The 24,789-nt window shown below is 36.9% G+C and overlaps 2 protein-coding genes and 1 long non-coding RNA gene across 28 annotated transcripts in view; all 3 read left to right on the forward strand.

Moving 5' to 3' along the window:
• Nucleotides 1-5,940, forward strand: part of bub1ba (BUB1 mitotic checkpoint serine/threonine kinase Ba) — a 42,597-nt gene extending 36,657 nt beyond the window's left edge. For all 19 annotated transcript variants that reach the window (XR_015518937.1, XM_087298775.1, XM_087298778.1 and 16 more), the window contains 5 exons: nucleotides 1,788-1,946; nucleotides 2,599-2,735; nucleotides 4,398-4,533; nucleotides 5,101-5,216; nucleotides 5,705-5,940. Coding sequence is in view for 18 of the 19 variants with exons in the window: in XM_087298775.1 (XP_087154901.1) it covers nucleotides 1,788-1,946; nucleotides 2,599-2,735; nucleotides 4,398-4,533; nucleotides 5,101-5,216; nucleotides 5,705-5,816 (660 nt within the window). In the remaining variant the exon portion in view is untranslated. The remainder of the gene's footprint in view (nucleotides 1-1,787; nucleotides 1,947-2,598; nucleotides 2,736-4,397; nucleotides 4,534-5,100; nucleotides 5,217-5,704) is intronic.
• The window catches only part of LOC147839507 (uncharacterized), a 519,823-nt gene that overhangs the window by 72,237 nt on the left and 422,797 nt on the right, over nucleotides 1-24,789 (forward strand). The window lies entirely within an intron of this gene.
• The window catches only part of pak6b (p21 protein (Cdc42/Rac)-activated kinase 6b), a 60,702-nt gene continuing 44,542 nt past the window's right edge, over nucleotides 8,630-24,789 (forward strand). For 2 of the 8 annotated variants that reach the window (XM_087297690.1, XM_087297693.1), the window contains exon 1: nucleotides 18,315-18,598. The gene's annotated coding sequence lies outside the window, so the exon portion shown is untranslated. Of the gene's footprint in view, nucleotides 9,060-17,991; nucleotides 18,061-18,093; nucleotides 18,599-24,789 lie in introns of those variants that run through there. The other 6 variants (XM_087297691.1, XM_087297695.1, XM_087297689.1 and 3 more) reach the window with 6 other exon arrangements.

A 24,789-nucleotide genomic window follows, 5' to 3' on the forward strand; every position in this document is an offset into this window, starting at 1 on the left:
GTAGTCATTTTAGTAAACACCTCAGATGCTGTTGGCTGGTTCCTGTTGGTTGTGCGTCTTTTTTACCGACGCCATTATAACGACACAGATCACTGCCTATTCACGAGTCCCGCAGAAAAAGTGATTGACAGGTGGTGATTATGTGTGTAACTTACCTTTATTCATTTACTGTATGATTTGTTTATGGGTAAAACAAAGACCATGCAGGTCAGGTAGTTTAAACGGTAGGCTACTAATAATTAATTTGTTATTAATTAATTATTCATAATCAAAAATCGAATCGAACCGTGACTTTAGAATCGAAAATGTAATCGAATCGAGGATTTGGAGGATCGTGACACCCTTATTGTTTACTGACATGCCCACAAAAATTTGATGATGGGATTGAGAAGTGTACACATAATGCATATAAATTGAAATGTTGAAAATGTTTAAATTTGTAGTATAGTTTTACTTATGCTTACTTTTTTGGGAAAATACAATTAATAGTGTTGCGTATGCATTTATTTGTGTTTTGCAGTAGTGTAAAATATATCACTATATTTGTGTGTTTGTGTGTGTGAATACATATGCATATGTATTTTTTTCATAACACACTTTTTATAATTTGTCAATACACAATAGGGGAATTACCAACCTACGTCACATGACATCACACGGGCTTAACCGTGCATACCGGTTGCAAAAAAAGACAGGTTGCAGTAGCAAACATGTCATGTTGTGCTGTGGGATGCCAAATTCAAAAGTCCAAAAATAGGAAACGTAACTTTTACCGTACACCACACTGATTTAATGCCAACCGTAGACGTCCTGGCTAACAGCCATCATACGAGCTGAATGGAGTGAGGACCTAATTAAAAATGCTGGACTCTGCAGTTCTCATGTTATATCAGGTAAGTTCACGCTATGCTGAATCATAGACATTACTGGTTTTTGATTGCAGCAACGATTTCAGCATAAACAGTTAAACATGGTGAATTAAACTGCAGACACTGAATGCTCAGAATGAAACGTAGACGTGTGTTCACATACCCTGCCGTACAGCTGCAGTGCACTGTCAGAATGCAGTTGATCTGCTTGTTGATGATGACCCAGGCCTTGTACAGCTCCGTCTTGTCTTTGGCTAGGCAGAACCTCGGTTTTTAGCACTACATGTGTTGAATCTGGTCATCATGGAGCATTATTTCCTGCACATGACCACACAGAAACACGTTGTTGGCATCCAAAGACTTGCAGGCCTTTAACTTCTCTCTTGTAAAAACACTTGGAGCTTCAGTGAGATAGTTGTATATTTGGGGCTGGATGCTTGGCCATTTGTCTTGTCCAATATCCATTGGGAGGGTGCTATCGCAAATGGAGCTGTCAGATGAACGCCGCTCACTTCAATGTTAATTTATCTGAATAACTGTACTTACCACTGGGTGAGAGTTGTTGTAATACGCTGAAAGCATTATGTAAATTATATATATAATATGTAATCAATATACTTATCTCTAATACAACAACAAACTCTGTACCGCATCTGATGTCATTCCCTCACTGTAAATGCTAGCGCTCCTGGTTTTTTCTGTAACCTCGCTGCGTGCGCATCCTGAATGTTTACAAACCGGTAATTCGCCGATATTATTTTCTTTGGTATGTTTGCTCTTTTGTGTATTTTCTCATCCCTGTATATTTTGCGTTCAATTTCATATGTACATATTACATAATAAGGTATGCATTATTTGTTCAGATCATTAAGTGGTATATCAGTGATGGGCTGTATGTGTGTGTGTGTTCTCCTCCAGACTGACAGGTCTTCAGTGCCGTGGGATTTCTTCATCATTTCTCAGCTCAGATCTCGAGGCTTCTGTGATGAACAGGACTGCGACGTCCAGATCTCCTGCCATATGTTTGAGAACGGCAGTGTTACTCTGTGGAGGATTCCTCACGGGGACACCCTGCAGGTCAGAGCTGTGCAATATGACAATACACAGCTGAAGTCAGAATGATATGCCCTCGTGTTAAATTTAAAATCTTTTATATAAAACCTTTTAACCCATTTCTGATCATTATAGTTTTATTAATTCATCTCTAATAGCTGATTTATTTTGTCTTTGTCATGATGACAGTAAATAATATTAGACGAGATATTCTTCAAGACACTTCTATACAGCTTAAAGTGACATTTAAAAGCTTCACTAGGGTAATTAGGGTAAAGTTAGGGTAATTAGGCAAGTCATTGTATAACAGTGGTTTGTTCTGGAGACAATCCAAAGCTAATATTGCTTAAGGGGGCGAATAATATTCACCTTAAAATGGCTTTAAAACAATTAAAAACTGCTTTTATTCTAGCCGAAATAAAACAAACAAGACTTTCTCCAGAAGAACAAATATTAGAGGAAATACTGTGAGAGAATACTGAATCAGATAAACATCATTTGGGAATTTTTTTTAATGAAAAAAAAAAATCGCCACAGATAAATAAATAATTCTGACTTCAGCTGTATATCGCGGGTATGAGCTTGTTGTTTTATCACTCAGCTCTACTTGAGGTTCCGCTTTGTTTCATTTTCCTCCTCAATCTCTAATCATGTCTGTGTGTTTTTTCTCCTTCAGGATTTGCTCTGTGAACCCTTGGCCAGACATGATACTTGTCTGCTGGTGATTCTGCTGCTGGAGCTGGTCAGATGCTTTCATTCCTGCCGGCTGCTGCATGGAGGTCTGAAACCGGAGTCGCTCTACTTTTACCACAGGTCAGGTGCATTCTGGACATTTGGGGACATACACTGATGCATTCATTTTCCTTCAGCTTAGCCCCTTTATTCATCAAGGGTCACCACAGCGGAATGAACCGCCAACTATTTTAGCAAATGTTTTTACATACACTACGATCAATTTAGTTATTCAATTCCCCTATAGCGCATGTGTTTGGACTGTGGGGGAAACCGGAGCACCCGGAGGAAACCCACGCCAACGCAGGAAGAACATGCACACCCACACAAAAATGCCAACTGACCCAGCCGGGACTCGAACCTGCGACCTTGCTGTGAGCCGACTGTGCTAACCACTGAGCCACCAGGTCGCCTCATTTGGGAAAACTAGACAAAAAATTATGCTGGAGACCCTCTGATAATCATGCATTCTGTTGAATAATTTATTCATTTAAATTAATTAGATTTTTTTTTTGTTTATATATATATTTTTAATAATTTTTTATTTTTATTTTCAACCTTTTTATTTAATCTTTTATTTAACTTATATATTATTATATATTGTTTTAATATATATTTTTAATTAAATAGTTTTTTTATTATTGTACTATTGTAACATTTAATTTTATTCATTTTATGTACTTGACAGCTTTAATAGAAGAATAAACCGATTTTAAAACACATGCCAGTAAAAAAACATCATTTGTGATCCTGAAGCACAAAACCAGTCGCACAATATATTTAACTTTATACTGATTTACACATCTACAACATAATATGTATCTTTCATTCATTTTCATGTCGGCTTAGTCCCTTTATTAATCCGGGGTCGCCACAGCGGAATGAACCGCCAACTTATCCAGCAAGTTTTTACGCAGCGGATGCCCTTCCAGCCGCAACCCATCTCTGGGATACATACACACACACACACACTACGACAATTTAGCCTACCCAATTCACCTGTACCGCATGTGTTTGGACTGTGGGGGAAACCGGAGCACCCGGAGGAAACCCATGCCAACGCAGGGAGAACATGCAAACTCCACACAGAAACGCCAACTGAGCCAAGGTTCGAACCAGCAACCTTCTTGCTGTGAGGTGACAGCACTACCTACTGCGCCACTGCTTCGCCATAATATGTATTTTATGATATAATTGGCAGAATATTGTCCTATAGAAAGCTTATATATTTAATGTGATGTATTTAATGCAATTTTACAAAAAAATTAACACTTATGGTTGGTTTTGTGGTCCATTTTATTTTGTGTTTATACACCGTATGGCTTTAGTTAGCAGCAGGACGTACACTAGAAATGTCCTGTCAGCAGTGTGTTGTTGGAGTGCTTATCAGGTGAGCATGAGCCGTTCATGCATATGGAATAGAGCAGAATATTAAGCTGTCCTGATAACGCTCTGCTCTTGCGCTTTGGTCGACGCAGAAAAAAAACAGCCTTTGCATAGGTTAGTGCATTGACATGCTGGACAGTCCGGCACAGCACAGTGCTTTTTTTTTTTGGCTCATATTTTTTCAGCTGTTGAAAATAAGGTGCATTGCTAGATTTTACCATTATGGAGACCACCTTTATCCCTATGCACTACTCTGCCTAAAGATGGCACATGCCCTGCTACATGTATACGAATGAAACCCATATGGACACTTTTGTTTCAACACTAGTTTCTAACTGGACGTTTCTGTATTTGCAGTGGACTCACAGCGCTGGATTTCTCAGACTCGGTGGATCTTCATCTCCAGACTGACGTCACAGAAGCTCAAGATCTTCCTTCAGCACAGCAGTTCATCCAACAAGGGCTTCTGGCGCCGTCAGCATCACCTTACCAGGTATGAGTAATACTGCGCTGTGCTGTTATTGATAAACCTGGAAAAGTCATGGAGTTTTGACATGGCATTTTCCAGGCCTGGAAAAGATTTGGAAAAACAGAAAAGCCCACAAAGTTTTGGAATGGTCCTGGAAAACGGATACCTGTATACTTAAATATGGATTAGTTGTCTTTACTTCTTTTCTCTCCTTGGCCAATCACATACTCTCACATTATTAGTGCGGTGTCAGCATTATCTAAATCAGTTTTACATAGGTATAAATATAAATTGAAACTGAATATGTTGCTGTAGGTTTCCTCCGGGTGCTCCGGTTTCCCCCACAGTCCAAACACATGCGCTATAGGGGGATTGATGAACTAAATTGGCCGTAGTGAATGAGTGTTAATGAGTGTATGGGTGTTTCCTTGTGATTGCGGCTTTTCCCAGCGGTTGCATCTTGAAGGGCATCCGCTGGATAAGTTGTCGGTTCATTCCGCTGCGGAAACCCCTAATTATTAAAGGGACTCAGAATTGATTGAATGAATGAATGATGAAATGGTTGTAATTGTTGATTATTGTCTGCGTCAGGTTGATCTGATCAGCGTGGCTGAAATCACACACCGCCTGCTGTTCAACGCTCCCCTACAAGTGAAGCTAGTGGATTCAGTCTGGTGTCTGGACGAGGACTCTGCATCTCAGCATGGGTATTAATGCTCTATAAACACTAGGGCTGCACAATATATATATATATATATATATATATATATATATATATATATATATATATATATATATATATATATATATATAACAAATAATAATTTGCATGATAATAGTATGCAATATTCATATGGCAGGGAGGATATTTTAATGGATTACTTTATTTATCATATAAAAGATGAATATATATTGTTCTAAATGTGTTTATTGTTTGTTTATGTTAGTAAATGCATTGGGTATTTCCAAAACTAAAGTGTTCATGTTTGTGCAAGTCCACTTAATAAAATGAGTTGATTTCTTTTGTTATTAAGCATATTTAATTGTATACATATTTCTTTTGGGTGTGTTTGCTTTCTATTTAGCTTCAAAATGAAAATATAAAGAATACAATAAAATAAAAACTAATAAGAAAGTTCCTTTATTGTGCTATTTTATACATTAATTAATTAATTAGTTTGTTTGTTTTTCCCAGTTCTCCTGTGGAGCCGCTCTGGAGGGAGTTTTTCCACATGATCTTGAATCCAGAAAAATCTTCAGAGCTTGTTTTGTCCGACCTCATCAATAACGTGAAGAACAGCTTATAAAAAATAACATGTTCAGTATTACACTGTAAAATAATCTGCTTTTGTATGTGCATTAGATTTGATGGCTATTAAATTAATATTATATATTGCTCTTTATACTCATTAATAAACAAGTTTCACTACACAGGCTTAAGCGTGTTCGTTTTTATTACTAACTGTATACATTTAATTATTAAGACATTTAAAGACTATGATTTACCATCTGTAAACTATAATTGTAAAGGTAGTTTTTATTGCGACTTTATGATGATAAATAATTGCAGTATGCAACTTACTGGTTATATTTAATTCTGTTAATATTGCTGATGTTGCTCAACTATCCACTAGATGGCAACAATCAATTCTGTAAGACCACATAGCCTGCATTTCCAGTTTTCTTTTATGGCATTTTATTAATTGGTATTCTGTACTGAGGATGTTTCCCCTCTTTTAAATCGTATTATTCAAACTCTTTTTGAAAACCATTGATAATATAAATATTTATATATTATATATAAATTATATATATATATATATATATATATATATATATATATATATATATATATATATATATATATATATATATATATATATATTATTTATTTATATATATATATATATATATATATATATATATATATATATATATATATATATATATATATATATATATATATTTATTTATTTATTTATTTATTTATTTATAAATAATGTTTACAATAAGGAGTTTATAATAGAATGCTGCCAAAAATGCTAAGAAAAAAAATATATATATATATATAATTTTTTTTTTCTTTGCATTTTTGGCAGCATTCTATTATAAACTCCTTATTGTAAACATGAAGGCATTAAATAACAAGCATTTAAATGTATTACTTTAGTGTTTTAGGTCTGTAAATGTCAGTTAATAAACATAAAACTGTTCAAGTCTTGTTCATTAACTACTTTTAATAATACAACTTTTCAGTTTAAATATTTATGTGTTGAAATTAACATTACCTTAAGCTTAATATATCCTCTTGTGGTGTTTTCCATTGTTAGTTCATGTTATCTAATTATAATTAATTAATGGGAACAAATCAATTCTAATCCCAAAGTGTTGCATTTTATTGCAGGGCAAGTATATTTAATAAAACACATTTTTACGCGATCAGATGGGCTCATCAGCAGCACCTAACATTAGGTTTTTTTATTCCCCCTTTGCTTCTTTTAAAAAAACATTAGGAGAATTTGTTATTGTCAAGTATTATGTTATATTAAGTTACTTTATAGTCGCTAAACTGATAATTACAGCAGAAAAAACAAATCCTGACATTATTTTTAGCAACCATAACTTTCCCATATGGGAACCAAACACTAATGTTTTGATATGAATGTTAATTAAGAATTATTATTAGGAAATTTAATTATTTTATTGTGTTCAGCTGTTGTGTATTTTTATTAGATACAGTTGAAACCAGAAGTTTACATAAACTCTAAAAAAAAAAAGTGAACATAACCATTTTTTAATAAATGTCTGATGGTAAATCATACTAAACCTTTACTATTTTAGGTCTGTTAAGATTTCCTAAATGATTTACATTTGTTAAATGCCAGAATAATTAGAGAATTTTTAATAATTTCTAGACAGTCATGTTTTCACACATTACCTTGTATTTTTTTTAGCTTTGCTTTTAAACTGTATAACTTTAATGAAACTTTCAAGTTTTGGGTCTCCTTCCAAAAGCTTCTCACAATAGTTTGCAGGTGTTTTGACCCATTCCTCCTGACAGAATTGGTTTAGCTGAGTCAGATTTGTAGGCTGTCTTGCTCACACAAGCTTTTCAAACTCTGCCCACAAATTGTCTATAGGATTGAGTTCAGGGCTTTGTGATGGCCACTCCAGAACATTCACTCTGTTGTCCTTATAGCACATTTGAACTGATTTGGCAGTGTGCTTAGGGCCATGGTCTGTTTGGAAGAGCCATTTGTGGCCCAGTTTTAATTTCCTGGCTGATGTCTTGAGATGTTGCTTCAGTATTTCTCCATAATGTTCTTTCTTTATGAGGCCATCTATGCTGTGAAGTGGACCAGTCCCTCCTGCAGCAAAACAGCCCCACAACATGATGCTGCTACTTCACAGTAGGGTTGGTGTTCCTAGGCTTGTGCGCTTTCCCCTTTGTCCTCCAAATGTAACACTGCTCATTATGCCCTAACAGTCCAGTCTTAGCTCCATCAGAGCACAGCACATGTCTCCAAACATGAGTCTTTTTCCCAGTGTCATTTAGCACATTATAATCTGGCTTTTGTTGTTGATTCTGGCTTGTTGATTTCCCCATGTTGTCACACAAGGAAGCAGTGTGTTTGAGCTTTTCCTACAATACTGTTCTACAGTTGTGCCTCACATTAACTCAAATGTCGTCAATTAGCCAATCAGAAACATCCAAAATCTTGACATCATCATCTGAGCTTTTCCAGAGGCAGAATAATCTAATTGTGTGTAAACTTGACTTTCAAGAAGAGTTATAACGATTTCTCAAACAATATCTCTCTCATTATTCTGCTATTAAGCAGAACAAAACACATTTGATGATCCTACCTAATAGAGAAAAGTTTAGTCACATTAACATCTGACTTCTTTTAATGGTTATGTGCCTTTTTATACAGTGTATGTAAACTTCTGCTTGTATTTACATTTATTTGACAGGTACTTCCAGCTATTTTATGAGCACAAAGACTCTGTAATAATATATATTGTGAAAACTGGTATTTCTGGCTACATTTTAATGTGTTGTCTTAATCATTGTAAAAGCGCTTTACAAATAAAAGTGAATTGAATTGAATAATGCAACGGTTTGCTGTGCAGATTTACTGTTAACTGCACTTTTTGTTATCAATAGCTGTAATTATCTGAAGTCTTTAACGTATTTTTGCGCCATTAGACCTGATCGTCCAATCACAATAGAGTATTCCCAATGAGCGGGAGATTTATACCGCGCTATATACTGACTTAAAGCCACGACGTTAGTTAGAAAAGCGCTTTTTTTATTATTATTTGTTGTTTGTAGAAACACTGCTGTGAAGAAAAGCTTCAGTTGTCTGCAGGTGTCTGGAATAAAACACTTCTCACGGACTGGCGGTTTGTTAATGTTTGACGTCCACAGGCGCTTCAGGTTAGCAGCTGTTTTGCTAGTTAAATGACGCGAGTCTTCTGAAGAGATTATGACGGAGTTCTTCACAGCTGACTGATCTACTGACACACCTGGATAAGCTCACCTGTGGGTAAGTGACCTCTTTGGCTGTCTTCAGGACACTAGCTTGCTAATTAACGCGTTTTGAGTCCTGTTTATCAAGTAATTTTCTTAGTATATGTGACACTTTCGGTTTATTAATCGATATTAAAGTACCAAAGTGTTGTGGTAAATCTGTTTGCTGTACAAAACTGTATTTGTAATCTTGACTATAAAATGAAAGGGTGTAACTGTTTGTAATATTAAGTTTTGGCCAAATAACTGGAAGGAATATGGCACCGGAAGTCTCACATTTTCAAGTTATTTTAAAGTTTGCAGTTGAAGACTAAAATGACTTGCTCTTCTGTGGTATTTTAATTCTTTATTCAAATGTTATATCCTAATATACACCCTAAGTGCTTTTTAACAGAGATACATTTTTCAACACACTTTTACAGTTTTAGTTACTAATTTTTAATCATATATTTGCCATGATGGCAGTACATGATTTTTTGCTAGGTTTGTTCTACAGCCAATCTGAAAACAAAAATAATTTCTTAATAATAATAAGAATAATAATGACCACAGCAGTTTTTTCTTTCAGTGAAACTTTCAGTTTTTTTTTTTTTAATTCCTTCATTCATTTTCTTTTCGGCTTAGTCCCTTGATTAATCTGGGGTTGCAACAGCGGAATGAACCGGCAACTTAGCCAGCATATGTTTTACATAGCGTATGATCTTCTAGCTGCAGCCCATGGGAAACACCTATACACTCTCATTCACATACACCACGGACAATTTAGCCTACCCAGTTTACCTATACCACATGTATTTGGACTTATGGGGGAAACCAGAGCACCTGGAGGAAACCCACGCGAACACTGGGAGAACATGCAAACTCCACACAGAAACGCCAACTGACCTAGCGGTCAGTAAGACCACATAGCCTGCATTTCCAGTTTTCTTTTATGGCATTTTATTAATTGGTATTCTGTACTGAGGATATTTCCCCTCTTTTAAATCGTATTATTCAAACTCTTTTTGAAAACCCTTGATAATATAAATATATATATTATATATAAATTATATATATATATTTATTATAAACAGTGGCTCGAAACAGTGACCTTCTTGCTGTGAGGCGATTGTGCTACCCACTGCGCCACCATACTGCCCACTCATTCATTTATGTATTTATTAACATAAAAAAAACTTTGTCCACATGGAAAAATATATATATTATGGGGATATGCTGTGTAAATGTGTAATTCACAGGAGGGCAAATAATTTTGTCTTTATGTATATTTTTGTTGTTGTTACTAATGCTGATGTTGTAACTTTCTCATGGTTTTTTTAATTATTAGCTTACAGGGAAAAATGCAAGTCGGTTACAGTAAATACTATTAAAAGTAATGTAAATGCAAGTCAATGGTTACAGATTTTTACAGACTTTCTGTTGTGTTTAAAGCACAACTGCATCTTAAAAAAAAATATATATATATATATATATATACACACAAGAGTCCTAGAGTTAAACAGTGGACTTGAACCATTTTTTAATTCATTCTGCCGATTTCTTTTTCTGAAAGGGTAATTTTTAGCTTAGCTTAGCATAATAAATTGAATCGGGTTAGACCATTAGCATTTTGTAAAAAAATAAATCAATACAAAAATCAAACAAAAGATTGGATGTTTTTCCTATTTAAAGCTCAAGTCTTCTGTAAACACATTGTGTTATAAAACCACATTTTCGACCACATTTTAAGTACGACTGTATATATTGTAAATGTTCTTTTTCTTAAAGCTCTATTTTTATATTAACATTGCATGTTAGGCACCTACTGTCTGAGAGTAACGTAATTTCGATTCTCTTCATGTCCTGTACATGCGACTGAAATGACAATAAAGCAGACTAAAACTAACGAAAAAAATTAAAATTGCGGTTTCCTTGGTCAATATTGCTAGGAACTATATTCTCATTCTGGCGTAATAAGCTTTTTAAAAAAAAGGTGTAGTGTTCCTTTAAGAGAAGAAAGAAAAAACTGAAACAAGTAAAGGGTAAGTAAATGGTGAAAAAATGTTCATTTTGGGGTGAACGGTTGCTTTAATGCTTCATGACTATAATGAAATAACGCTCACCAGCCAGAGCTTTACCTCTCAAAATGCAATGCAGTAAATTACTTTCAGTTTCTCACATTCTCTTCATGACCCAGTTAGATTTTTTATGATAGAAATAAACTCATGAAAGCTTTGAAACAAGTGAAGAGTAGATAAATGTGACATTTTTCATTTTTTGGGGAACTTTTAATTCTTTTTAAATGCTTGGTGATGGTAGAATGAGGCTCACCAGCCAAACCTTGACCTCCCAAAATGCAATACAGTACATTACTTTCAGTTTCCAGATTTGACAATTCTCTTTATGTCCCAGTTAGAGCTACTACTAACCAGTTATACAGATTTATGTTAAATTTCACGATCTAGTGATAAAGCCATTAGTGTTCTGGTGGACAGATTTTTTTTAATTCATTCAGCCGATTTCTTGTTCTGACAGGGTCACGCTTGGCTTAGTTTAGCATAATGAATCGAATCGTATTAGATCATTAGCATTTTGTAAAAAAAAAACTCAATCAAAAGATTGGATCATTTTCTTATTTAAACCTCAAGGCCTCTGTCCATCATTTAATAAGACCGACAGAAGAAAAACTAAAAATGACTATTTTCTAGGCTAAAACTGCTAGGATATACACTCACCGGCTACTTTATTAGGTACACCTTACTGGTACCAAGTTGGATCCCTTTTGCCTTCAGAACTGCCTTAATCCTTTATGGCGTACATTCAACAAGCTACTGGAAATATTCCTCAGAGATGTTGTTTTAGACTTGGTCAGCAACAATACTCAGGTAGACTGTGGCGTACATTCAAAAAGCTGCTGGAAATATTCCTCAGAGATTTTGCTCCATATTGACCATATTGCTCTGGTGACTGTGGAGGCCATTTGAGTACAGTGAACTCATCGTCATGTTCAAGAAACCAGTCTGAGATGATTGAGCTTTATGACATGCTGCGTTATCCTGCTGGAAGTAGCCATCAGAAGATGGAGACACTGTGCTCATAAAGGGATGGACATGGTCAGCAGCAATACTCAGGTAGGCTGTGGCGTTGATGCTCAATTGGTACTGATGGACCCAAAGAAAATCTCCCCCACACCATTACACCACCAACACCAGCCTGAACCGCTGATACAAGGCAGGATGATCCATGCTTTCATGTTGTCGAGGCCAAATTCTGAGCCGAGCATCTGAATGTGTCAGCAGAAATGGAGACTCATCAGAGCAGCAACGTTTCTCCAATCTTCTATTGTCCAGTTTTGGTGAGTCTGTGTGAATTGTAGCCTCAGTTTCCTGTTCTTAGCTGACAGGAGCGGCACCCGGTGTGCTCTTCTGCTGCTGTAGCCCATCCGCCTCAAGGTTGGACGTGTTGTGTGTTCAGAGATGCTCTTCTGCAGAGCTCGGTTGTAACGAGTGCTTATTTGAGTTACTGTTGCCTTTCTATCAGCTGGAACCAGTCTGGACATTCTCCTGACCTCTTGATCATGTCTACATGCCTAAATGCATTGAGCTGCTGCCATGTAATTGGCTGATTAGAAATTTGTGTTAACAAGCAGATGAACAGGTGTACCTAATAAAGTGGCCGGTGAGTATATTCTCTCATTCTAACAAAATAGTCCCGAAAAAAAAAAAAAGTGGAGCATTCGTGTAAGAGAAGAAAGAAACTCCTAAAGCTTTGAAACAAGTGAAGAGTCTGTAACAATTGAATTTTTGGGAGAACTGTCCCTTTAAATGCTTTGTGACAGTAGAATGAGGCTCACCAGCCAAACCTTGACCTCCCAAAATGCAATGCAGTACATTACTTTCAGTTTCCAGATTTGAACATTCCCTGTATGTCCCAGTTAGACATTGCAACTAAGCAGGTACACATTTATGTTAAGTTTCAAGATCTAGTGACTAAGCGATTAGTGTACTCAGATACCCTGGTAAACTGCATCATCATCATCTGCTGCGTGTCTGTGCAGATCTTCAGTCCACACGTTTGCACATCGAGGGTGTGTCGCAAATTCTTTAGTGGTCCAGAAATATTTCATTCTGCAGATTTTCTTCCTGACTCAACGTCCTACGACTTACTGATTGCGTAAAGGAAACCCAAGCGAATGCAGGGAGAAAATGCAAACTCCTCACAAAACACCAACTGACCCAGCCGGGACTCGAACCAGCAACCTTCTTGCTGCGAGACCACAGTGCTAACCACTGAGCCACCATGTCACCTTTATTATTTAAATTTTCTGAGAATTAGAGTTGTCTGTTAACCTTAACCATGCGCATGTTTCATCTAAAATTCCTTTGAGCAATAAAATGTTGAGAAACATTAACCATATATAGAGCTGTAAAATGACTGTGGACCATTAAGCTTCAGCATTAAACTTGAGTTGCATCTTTCTGTCAAACCAAAAAATAAATATTATACTCATTTTTTTTGTCATGTTTTACTGTACAGTTGTTTACAGTTTTCTAAAATCAATAATAAAAATTAGATGAGTTATTTCATTCAATTTTCACCTAATTCCCTTTATTATTTAGGGGTTGCCACAGTGGAATGAACCGCCAACTATTCCAGCATATGTTTTACACAGCGGATGCCCTTCCAGCTGCAACCCATCACTGGGAAACATCCATACACACCCATTCACATTTGATTCATTTTATTTGGAATGACTAATACTATTAAAACAACACAGCATCCAAATAATCGTAAGGAGCCCATAATGTTTCACAATAAAAGCAGCATGCAACCATTTATGATCTTTTGCGTGGCACTAGACACTCAATCCATTCTACGTGCAGTATTAAGTAAATGGATTAAGGATAGAGATGGCATCGTCTTCTCCACACATGAAGACTGCCTATTATTGCAGATACAGAACAATACTTTGCAATTTGTTTAGAGTTTTTTTTACTGAGTCCGGCAATTTGTAGTCCTCTCACACACAGTTTATGAACATGCCCAAGGCTACCGTAAATTAAAACCACGTAAATTAAAACCATACACACCCATTCACACACACACACACATACACACACACACACCAGGGTTCAACGCTACAGATTTTTTCTACTGGTCCGATCGGGCCAGTGGTTTAGATTTTTACTTGCCCTGCCAAAATTTTAACTGGCCCCACCAAAAAAAAAAAAAGGGGAAGTTAATAGCTATTTTTTAGCCACATATTTTAAATAATGTGTCAAAAATAAAGTCTATGAATCTACAATTTCAATACTTAAAAAAACTGTAATAAAAGTGTTATGCAAACAAAAAGAGCAGTATGGAAAATGTGGAGGTATTTTATTGTGGTTTGAAATTATTTAACAAAAGGTGGCTGACTTGTCAAACTGACGGCAAACTCGCTCACTATATTTTTTATTTTGTCATGTTTTTCCCATGTAAATGTCTACTGCCAAGACGTTAGAAGACATTTTCTTTTAGCCTTATAATTCGATATTGCTGCTATGTTGCCGTTTCTACGCTGTACTGGTTGTTACCGGGTTACAAAAAAAAAAAATAGCATGGTCAAATCCATCAGATAAGAGGAACCGGAAAGTAATATGTTGTTTACGACATTACAGAAAAGGTAGCGTGTAAAGACCTAAAAGCACAAACTTAAAATGCACGCAATTGACAAATAGTCACAGACAAGTTAAATGTTAGTGGCAAGGCAGCACTGTCCCAATCGGGCCAGTAATGATGCGGTCTACTGTCCCAAGTGTCTCTCACGCTAGCCCTGGGCCACCGGGCAGTCCTTATTGTTGAGCCCTGCACACTACGGACTATTTAGCTTACTCAATTCCCCAATTACATTTCCAGGGCCAGACAGAATCCGTAAACAGTTTTTGCTATTTTTGCTGAGAATTTTGTAAAAAAAAAAGATTTTGGAAGTATCATAGCCAAAAAATACCAATTAAAAAACAAAAAACACAGTTTCCATTACATTTGTTCTTCCATGGCGGGGCGCCACACCAAAATTCATCCCGCCACGACTACAGCTTCTTATTCAAAACATTCATTCATTGTTGTTGTTGTTGTTTTTATTAGCGGGTTATATCGCACCAAAACACATTAAAGGGTAAGTGAATTATAACAGCGCAAACTTTTCTGTTACCGTAAGTTAGTAGGGCTGTGCGCTATTTGTTTAACACTGTAAGGTGACGTGCTGACAGACTGACTGACTTATTGACAGGTGCGTGATGCGTGAGGCCAGCAAACACGACGTAGCTTTCAATTAGGATGAACACAGTTTCCATAATTATACTTTATTTATAGATAAAGGTCTTTGATTCTGCATACAATGACTTTAACGTTATCTTGCTGGAGTTTATTGCCGTTTCACTTTACTCCAGGACGCATTAATACCGATCTGTAGGGTTATTGGAGACATTCATAAATATTCCTAGTAGGGCTGCTCGATTATGGGAAAAATCATGATCACGATTATTTTGGTCATAATTGTAATCACGATTATTCAAAACGATTATCAGTTGAAGTCAAAATTATTCGCCCTTCTGTGAATTTATTTTTATATATAAATATTTCCCAAATTATGTTTAACAGAGCAATTTTTTACAGTATTTCCTCTAATATTTTTTCTTCTGGAGAAAGGCTTATTTTTTATTTTAGCAAGAAAGAAATCAGGTTTAAATATTTTGAAACCTATTTTAACAGCTCAATATTATTAGCCCCCTTCAGCAATATATATTTTTGATTGTCTGCAGAAGAAACTACTGTTATACAATGACTTGCCTATTTACCCTAATTAAGCCTTTAAATGTCACTTTAAGCTGAATACTAGTATCTTGAAAAATATCTAATAAAATATAATGTGCTGTCATCATAGCAAAGATAAAAGAAATCAGTTATTAGAAATGAGCTATTAAATCTGTTTTAACTTTGTTTTAAGCATCTTCACTGTAAAAAAAAAAAAAAAAGTCAAGAGCAGCGTGTGGATTTTGTCCTTTTGTTGTTTGATTAATAATAAAAACAGCAGCAGGAATATCGCATGCTGTCACTTTAAGAATAGTGCGGCTCTGATATGGTTTCTCTTTCACGTGTCTTTTGATTCTCAACTTGTTTGTTTATTACACAAATGAAGATTAATATAAATAATCACTAAACACCGCGCATGTATTTGACCATTAAAGCGCACGCATTAGGATGGCGTTAGATGTGCGTGTGCTCTGCTGTCTGAGGCTAAGCCAGACCGCGCTCACAGACACACACAAACACACACACAATACCTGTCCGAGGCTAAGCGCAGCACGCACACACACAACAGTGCGTGCTCTTTCGCGCTTTTAAGAATATGAATGATGCGCATCCCATGCTGCAGAAGTTACATTACAGCACATCTTTTAGTCACTTTCACGTGGGACTGGAAAGGAGGCGGTATATGATGGAATAATCGTTTATCTCGATTAATGGTTTTTCATAATCGTTATGAGCCGTAATCGAAATTGAAACCGGATTTTAGATTAATTGCACAGCCCTAATTCCTAGCAAATCTAATAGATGTTGGAGACATACTGCGTAAACGCGCTAAATCGCACTTCAGCAGTGTTTATTTGAGAGCGCACAAGAAGATCTGCACTTGAGCCGACGACCAACAACCAATACTGTACTGATGTTCATCATACGTTAAAATATTTTGAGAGTTTGAGCGTGTAGGGGTGGCCTACCTATTTATTTGATTACTTTTGACTATGTTTATGTTCAGGGAGTAAGGTAAGCTTTTTGTATTTTTCTTTAAATAGTAATTGGTAATTTAGTGTATTTACTTTATAGATTCTTTTGTTTGTTATTTTGGCCCGTGGTCACCCTGAAGAGATGCTCATTCATATTAACCACATTTTTCTATAATGAATCTATTCATATATACTCTCAACTGAGTGTGTGAGTTTGGTTTGCGACCGAAGGGAGTCTTTTGCCTTATGTTTTGTTTTGTTTGGGAAATCCACCACCCCAACACATTTGTTTTTCTTTGTTTATTATGCCCACGTCGGGGAGTAACACTAACAACTGAGGTAAGATCCAATATGCAGGTTTATTCACAGTCAGGCAAGCGGTGGTCAACACAGGTGCAAACAGGTGTGTGAAGAAAATCCAGAATCACAGTCGAATACAGGCAAGAGGTCAGAAAGGCAGGCGGCAGGCAGGGAGAACAAGAATACAAAGCTTAGTCGAAAACGCAGGAAAACAAGACAGGATTAACGCGTTGTAATGTCATCTAAACAGCTAACAAGACTCGGCAAACTGAAAGGGTGAATGAGTGGCTTAGGTAGTGAATGCAATCAGTCTCTGATAGTCCACAGGTGTTGCGAGTGTAATCAGTCTAGATGAGTGAGCATGGGTGTAGGCGAAGTGCATGTCTGAATATGTAGTCCAGGAAAAGCCGGAATTGTAGTCCATGGTCTGTTGTGAGTGAGAACCAGTCGATCTAGTGGAATACGATCGCTGGTAATCGTGACAGTAATAGAGTGTGTATGAGAATATGAGGGTGTATGGGTGTTTCCCAGTACTGGGTTGCAGCTGAAAGGGCAACCGCTGCGTAAAACATATGCTAGAATAGTTGGTGGTTCATTCTGCTGTGTGGACCCCTGATGAATAAAGGGACTGAGCCAAAGCAAAATAAATGAAAGTTGTATTTTCCAGTTTGTGCTGAAAAAATAGAAAAAATATCATCAAAATTGTTAAATTCAAAAGGAAATTGCTATTAATTCCAGGAAACACCGGTATATCTAAAAATAAAAATATATATAAAGTTTACGCACACACATATTGCAAAATGTGCATTAAAATAGGTGGACATAAACAGCTATTGACATCCACAGTAAAGTAAATAAATAAACAAAAGTTAACGTCTGCCAGTTTTCAACATTCTTCAAAGTATCTTCCTTTGTGTTCAACAGAACAAAAAAAAAAAACTCAAACAGGTTTGGAGTCAAGGGTCAAGAGTGAGTAAACCATGACAGAGTTTTCACTTTCTGAGTAAAGCATTCCTTTAAAGTCAACTGTGCGCCTGCAAAACACCTGAGCAGATCTTCAATGTGCTGTTTATGTCTTCCAGAATACCGAGGTTTAAGTGAACAAGGATCCACAACACTATACGAGTGACTCAGACGGATGGAGACGCTCCCTGCGCAGTGAACATGCAGCGGCACGCAGACAGCAGGAACACAGGCCGAGTGTGTGCGTTCATCTGTGCTTCAGTCTGCAGGTAAGACGCGCTCAGATCTGTGTTTTTCCCGCCGCTGCTACTGTTTGTTTGAGTGTTTGCTTCAGGACGGACTCTCGAAGATCATGTGTTAGAAGAGTTTGTTTGGTTTTGTCCTCGTCTTTCCGGTTTTCTCTGCTCTGAAGGCTTTGGATTAATTTACAGAGAGCCGCTGGTGTCTGTAGTGACCCACAAACATGCTTTAGCTTCTCTCAAGTCTTCTAGTTCTGGAGGAGTTCACAAGCACGCAGCTCGCGTGAGTCGTGTTACAGAGTAAGGTGAGACTAATTCATGCATTTGGTGGGAAAGACTGGCAGTGAATGTTGTGTTTTCTGTAGAGAAAGTTTATCAGTGTTGGTTTGATGTGTCGCACTCTACAATAATGTTGCGTTAGTTAATGTATTTACTAATATGAATTAAGAGTGAACAATACTGGATTTATTAATCATAGTTCAACATTTACTAACGCATTATTAAAATACATATTTATGCTTGTTATCATTAGTTAACTGTGAGTTAACATGAACTAACAATAAACAACTATTTTTTATTAACTAAAGTTAACAAAGATGAATAAATACTGTAATAAATGCATCGTTAATTGTTTTTATTATGGTAGTAAATACATTAATTAACATTAAATAATACATCCCTTATAAAATGTTCAAAAGTGGTGCTTATATAATACATGTCCACTTAAATAAATGTGATCGCTTCATAATAATGTAAGCTTTTGGTGTCAAAATTTATGAAATTATAGCAGTGTGGTTAATTAACCCAATATAACTTGTCCTTTTGCAGCTGTTGTAAAAAAATCATTATATTTATAGTTATTCTTTTCTCAAATATTTCCCTAATGATTTTTAACTGATTCAGGAATTGTTGACAGTATTTCCTCTAATATTTTTTCTTCTGAAGAAAGTCTTATTTGTTTTATTTCAGCTAGAATAAAAGCAGTTTTTTTCATAAATATATCATTAAAAACATACAGTATTAGATGGGATGCAGCTGGAAGGGCATCGGCTGTGTAAATCATGCTGAATAAGTTAGCGGTTCATTCCACTGTGGCGACCCCAGATTAATAAAGGGACTAAGCTGAAAAGAAATGACAGAGTGAATGACTATTTAGTGTAGGTGTTGTCATGGCAAAGAGGAAAGAAATCAATTATTAAAAATGAGTTCATTCATTCATTCATTCATTCATTCATTCATTTTCTAGCTCAGCCAAGATGCTGCCTGTTGTTCAAGAGTGGCTTAACACAAGATATGTAGCTGCCAGCTGAATACCCCTGTCTGTGTATAGTGCTTCTTAAAGCACTGACTCCAGCTGCAGTCCACTCTTTGTGAATCTCCCTCACATTTTTGAATGGGATTTCTCTCCAGGGTTTGGTTATGCCTGTTGCTTGCAATTTATGTCTTGCCCTCCTTGTTCAAGGTCTCAATGGTTGTCTTTTGGACAGCGGTCTAATCAGCTGTCTTCCCCATGGTTGTGTCGTCTACAGAGCTAGACTGAGAGACCATTTAAAAGCCTTTGTAGGTGTTTTAAGTTTATTAGCTGATTAGAGTGAGACTCCAGGGGCCTCATGTATCAACGCTGCGTATGCACAAAAACTTTGCGTACGCCAGGTTTCACGCTCAGAATCGCTCACGTTTGGATTTACTAACGATGAACTGAACGTGGGAATGTGCGCAGCTTCACGGCAGCTTTCTGGCTGGCGTACGCACATTTTTTGTTCGTGTCTGTTTTATTCCCATTGGCGACTCCTAGAGGCAGTTGTGTTAAATTCCTCTCTACAAAGTGTTTGAGCCTTGCAATGGCAGCTGTATGAGACGGGTTCATCTAGCAGGTATATAAGGTTTCCATACCATACAGTTGACCAGCTAAACATTAAAGCACAATTTGCAGCGGTCGCCTGTTTTCCCAATGTAATCTGAGCGATCTACTGCACACACATAGCTATAAAGGCACTATCTGAAGATGAATTTGCATGCGTGAATCAGAAACATTTCCATTCAATAAATGTGCAAATAAAATATGATGCACAGAGTTATTAATGATTCCTACTGGTCTTTCTCGTGATAAATAGTTGGCAAAATCTGATATGTAGTGGGCGGAAAAAGAAAGAGTTCATCAGACGCTGGATTCAAACCGAGATCATGCTCGAACGTGTCAAAACATGATGATGTGTTTTTCGAGCTGCGCCACTGAGACTGCTAAGGGTACTGCAACATTTTACACCTATAAACCACACTATTTCTTTTTAATTCACTCAGTGCGATGTTCAGACCCAACTGTGTTAACCGCATCAGCTAAACTCTCCCACTCTATTTTTTTCTTTTGTTGTTAATTCCGGAGAACAAACTTGCAAATAACACCGATTTTCTCCGCTCTACCTCCGAAAGCAGCACCTCCAATTCACTTTCTGTTCAAAGTTTCTCTTTTTTGCTTTTGCTTTTTCGTTGGGTTTTTCCATTAGCATAGTCATTAGCATATTCATACGGGGGAGGAGGCAGGGAGGGGTTTTGTGCTCGTGCATGTTGCGCTCAGTTTCACGTTCATTCAGATGTACAAAAGAATATGCGTGAGATTCGGCGTACGCAGTGTTTCATACATCTGAATTTTTTTCTGCGTACGCACATTTACAGCTTTGTGCGTACGCAATGTTTTAGTAATATTTCCACGCAAGTCTTCGTACATGAGGCCCCAGGTGTCTTGAATAATGAACCTTTTCACTAAATTCTCATTTTCTGATATACTGAATTTGGGGTTTTCATTCGTTGTCATCAAAATGAAATGAAATAAACTCTTGAAATAGATCAGCCTGTGTGGAATCAATATATACATAATACAAGTTTCACTTCTTGAATGGATTTAATAAAATAAAAATTAAAAATAAAGAAATCTTTGAAGATATTCTAGGTTTATAACCAGCACCTGTATAATACAGTCAGCATGCAGACCAGGCCAGTTTATCATCAGCTGTTGTATAAGACTGCAGGGTTTATTCTGCAATAACAACTGGCTGGATGTACATTATCCTGATTATTACAGGGCTTTAAATCTTGCAAAAAGAACAACAGCTGAATGGAGCTCACACTAACCTACTTAATGTTATTAGTATTTAATATTAGTGGCTGGCAAAGGTTAATCGCATCCAAAATTGTACAGTATATGTGTGTGTTTTATACAGTGGGTATGGAAAGTAATCAGACCCTTTATTTAAATTTTATTTTTTTCATTTTTTTCTCATGAATGTACACACAGCACCTCATATTAACAGAAAAACCCAGAATTGTGGATATTTTTGCAGATTTATTTACAAAAGAAAAACTGAAATATCAAATGGTCCTCAGTATTCAGACCCTTTGCTGTGACACTCATTCTTGAGATGGTTCTACACCTTCACTGGAGTCCTGCTGTGTTTGATTGTACGGATTGGACTTGATTAGGAATGACACACACCTGTCTATAGAAGACCTTACAGCTTACAATGCAGGACAGAGCAGATGAGAATCACAAGGTCAAAGGAACTGCCTAAAGGGCTCAGAGACAGAACTGTGGCAAGGCTGATGTCCGCTGCACTTAAGGTTCCTAAGAGCTCAGTGGCCTCCATAATCCTTAAATGAAAGATGTTTGAGATGACCAGAACCCTTCCTAGAGCTGGCCGTCTGGCCAAACTGAGCTATCGGATGAGAAGAGCCTTGGTGAGAGGTAAAGAAGAACCCAAAGATGTGGATGAGCTCCAGAGATGCAGTCGGGAGATGGGAGAAAGTTGTAGAAGGTCAACCATCTCTGCAGCCTCCACCAGTCGAGGTTTATGGCAGACAGGCCTGACAAAAGCCTCTCTTCAGTGGAGTTTGCTAAAAAAACACCTAAAGGACTCCAAGATGGTGAGAAACAAAATTCTCGGGTCTGATGAGACCAAGATAGAAGATCTGGCCTTAATTCTAAGCGGTATGTGTGGAGAACACCAGGCACTGCTCATCACCTGTCCACTATAGTCCCAACAGTGAAGCATGGTGGTGCTGCATCATGCTGTAGGTGTGTTTCTCAGCTGCAGGGACAAGATGGCTGATTGTGATTGCGGGAAAGATGAATGTGGCCAAGCACAGGTATACTGTATCCTGGGGGAAAACCGTCTCCAGAGTGCTCAGAACCTCAGAATGGGCCGAAGGTTTACCTTCCAGCAAGACAATGACCCTAAGTGCACAACTACATTAACAAATGAGTGGCTTCACAACAACTGTGTGACTGTTCTTGAATGGCCCAGCCAGAGCCCTGACTTGAACCCAATCATCTCTGGAGAGACCTAAAAATGGCTGTCCATCAACAATTACCATCCAACCTGACAGAACTGGAGAGATTCTGCAGGGAGGAATGGCAGAGGACCCCCAAATCCAGGAGTGACATCATTCACATCATTCCCAGAAAGACTCACGGCTGTATTAGATCAGAAGGGGACTTCTGCTAAACACTGAACAAAGGGTCTGAATACCAAGGACCATGTGATATTTCAGTTTTACTTTTTAATAAATCTGCAAAAATCAACAATTTTGTGTTTTTCTGTCAATATGGGCTGCTGTGTGTGCATTCATGAGGACAAAAATAAACATTTAGCAAATGGCTGTAAGATAACAAAGAGAGAAAAATTCTGAATAATTTCTGTACCCACTGAATACAGTTTTTATTATGTATATATGAACATAATACACACACATACATAGAAACAAAACTAGCCCCCCTGTTTATTTTTTCCCCAATTTCTGTTTAACTGAAAAAAGATTGTTTCAGCACATTTCTAATCATAATAGTTTTAATAACTCATCTCTAATAACTGATCTATTTTCCCTTTGTCATGATGACAGTAAATAATATTAGACTAGATATTCTTCAAGACACTTCTATACAGCTTGAAGTCTCATTTAAAGGCTTAAATAGGTTAATTAGGTTAAAGTTGCAGTAGGTGATCTGCATAAATGCTAACCGCTTAGCATATTATCTTTGCACTGCGAGGAGGGACTGTGATTCAAAGCCACACCCCCTGAAATTGCGAGTGCGCACCGCGTCACAACAGCAGACAGACAACCCACTAGTTCATGTCATTCGGCAGTTAGTTAGTATTTAGCCAGCGGCGTGCAGGAATTACATTTATTACTAAGCCACACTCACATGCTATTTCAGAGCGAATATTCAGAGTAGCGGTAAACAGTATAGGAAGGCTGTCATTGATCAGAAATGACCCAATAGCCGCGTTTCCACTATCGCGCCTAAAGCGAGCAAACCAGGGCGAGCCAATCCCAGTCACATTTCCACTGTCACTTCTGGGGCCAAATCAGGGCTTTCTTGGGGCCAGCGGCCGGCTTTTTTCGGCCCGCCTAATACCTTGAGCCAAAGAGGGCCACTGGGGCTTTGGGGCATAGAGAAAGGAGAGACGGGCACAGTTTTTCAATCGCACATGAGTACATGCGCCAAACACAAACAAATAAATAAATAAGGGAAAGAAAACATCTGGAACAAATTATAGGCTGGTTTGTTTTTGCGTATGATCGCCCTTATGTTTCTCTTTTAAACGTAAGGCTGTTGCATAAAAGTAGTTTTAATTTATAAGTGACTTTGCTGCGTCCTCCTTGATGTTTCAATAGCGCATAATAATCTTTACACCATATTAAAGACACAGCAGACAGTAAAGTTTTTCCAGCGTATTTGTCAAGTTTAAAAGGTGTGCACGTTTAGATGCCTGTATGTGTGTGTGAGACCCTAGAAAAGAGCACTCCCTTCATAGCTCTGTTGATGCCGTGAGCGGCTTTTTTCTTTTCTTTTTTATTGTTTTTATTTATTTTGGAGATAATACACTATATGAATACAACAGAAAGATATAAAACTTTACAAATTTCGTGTCGACTTTTGTAGGCTCAAAACAATAGTGTCATATCTAGATAAAATAGCCTAAGCCATATTGAAATAATTTAAAGAATTACAAATATCGGATATAATAAAATCACATTAAATAAATAAACTAATATAAAACTAACAAAAGCTAGCTATAACAATTAGGTACTATATCAAACTGCCATATTAAACTTAATATTAAAAAGCCATATTAAATAATTTTTCAAAAGCCTCTGACAAAAAAAAAGATTTTAGATATTTTCTAAAAACAATAAACACCGGAGAATGTATTAAATATTATTTATAAAGTATTTGGATACGATGAAATTAATCAAATCATGCAAACGGAGCATTTTCAGGGTGAGTGAAAGCAGAAACTAGGCGACCTTTTTTTCTGTCTGCAGCTGCGCAGCACTTTTTTGACGCATCGGGGAAAACTGCAAGTTCAAAATGTGTTCTGTGTCCTCAAACAAGTGTGTATGTTTTTTATGACATGGTAAAATTAAAAAATGGAAATTTTAAATAGGCTACATAAATAGCTTTATTTTCTGCATAGCTGGTGAGCGCAATGAAACATAG

This window comes from Danio rerio, chromosome 20 (genome assembly GCF_052040795.2).
Source record: "Danio rerio strain M-AB ecotype USA chromosome 20, GRCz13ab, whole genome shotgun sequence".
Taxonomy (NCBI): Eukaryota; Metazoa; Chordata; class Actinopteri; order Cypriniformes; family Danionidae; genus Danio; species Danio rerio.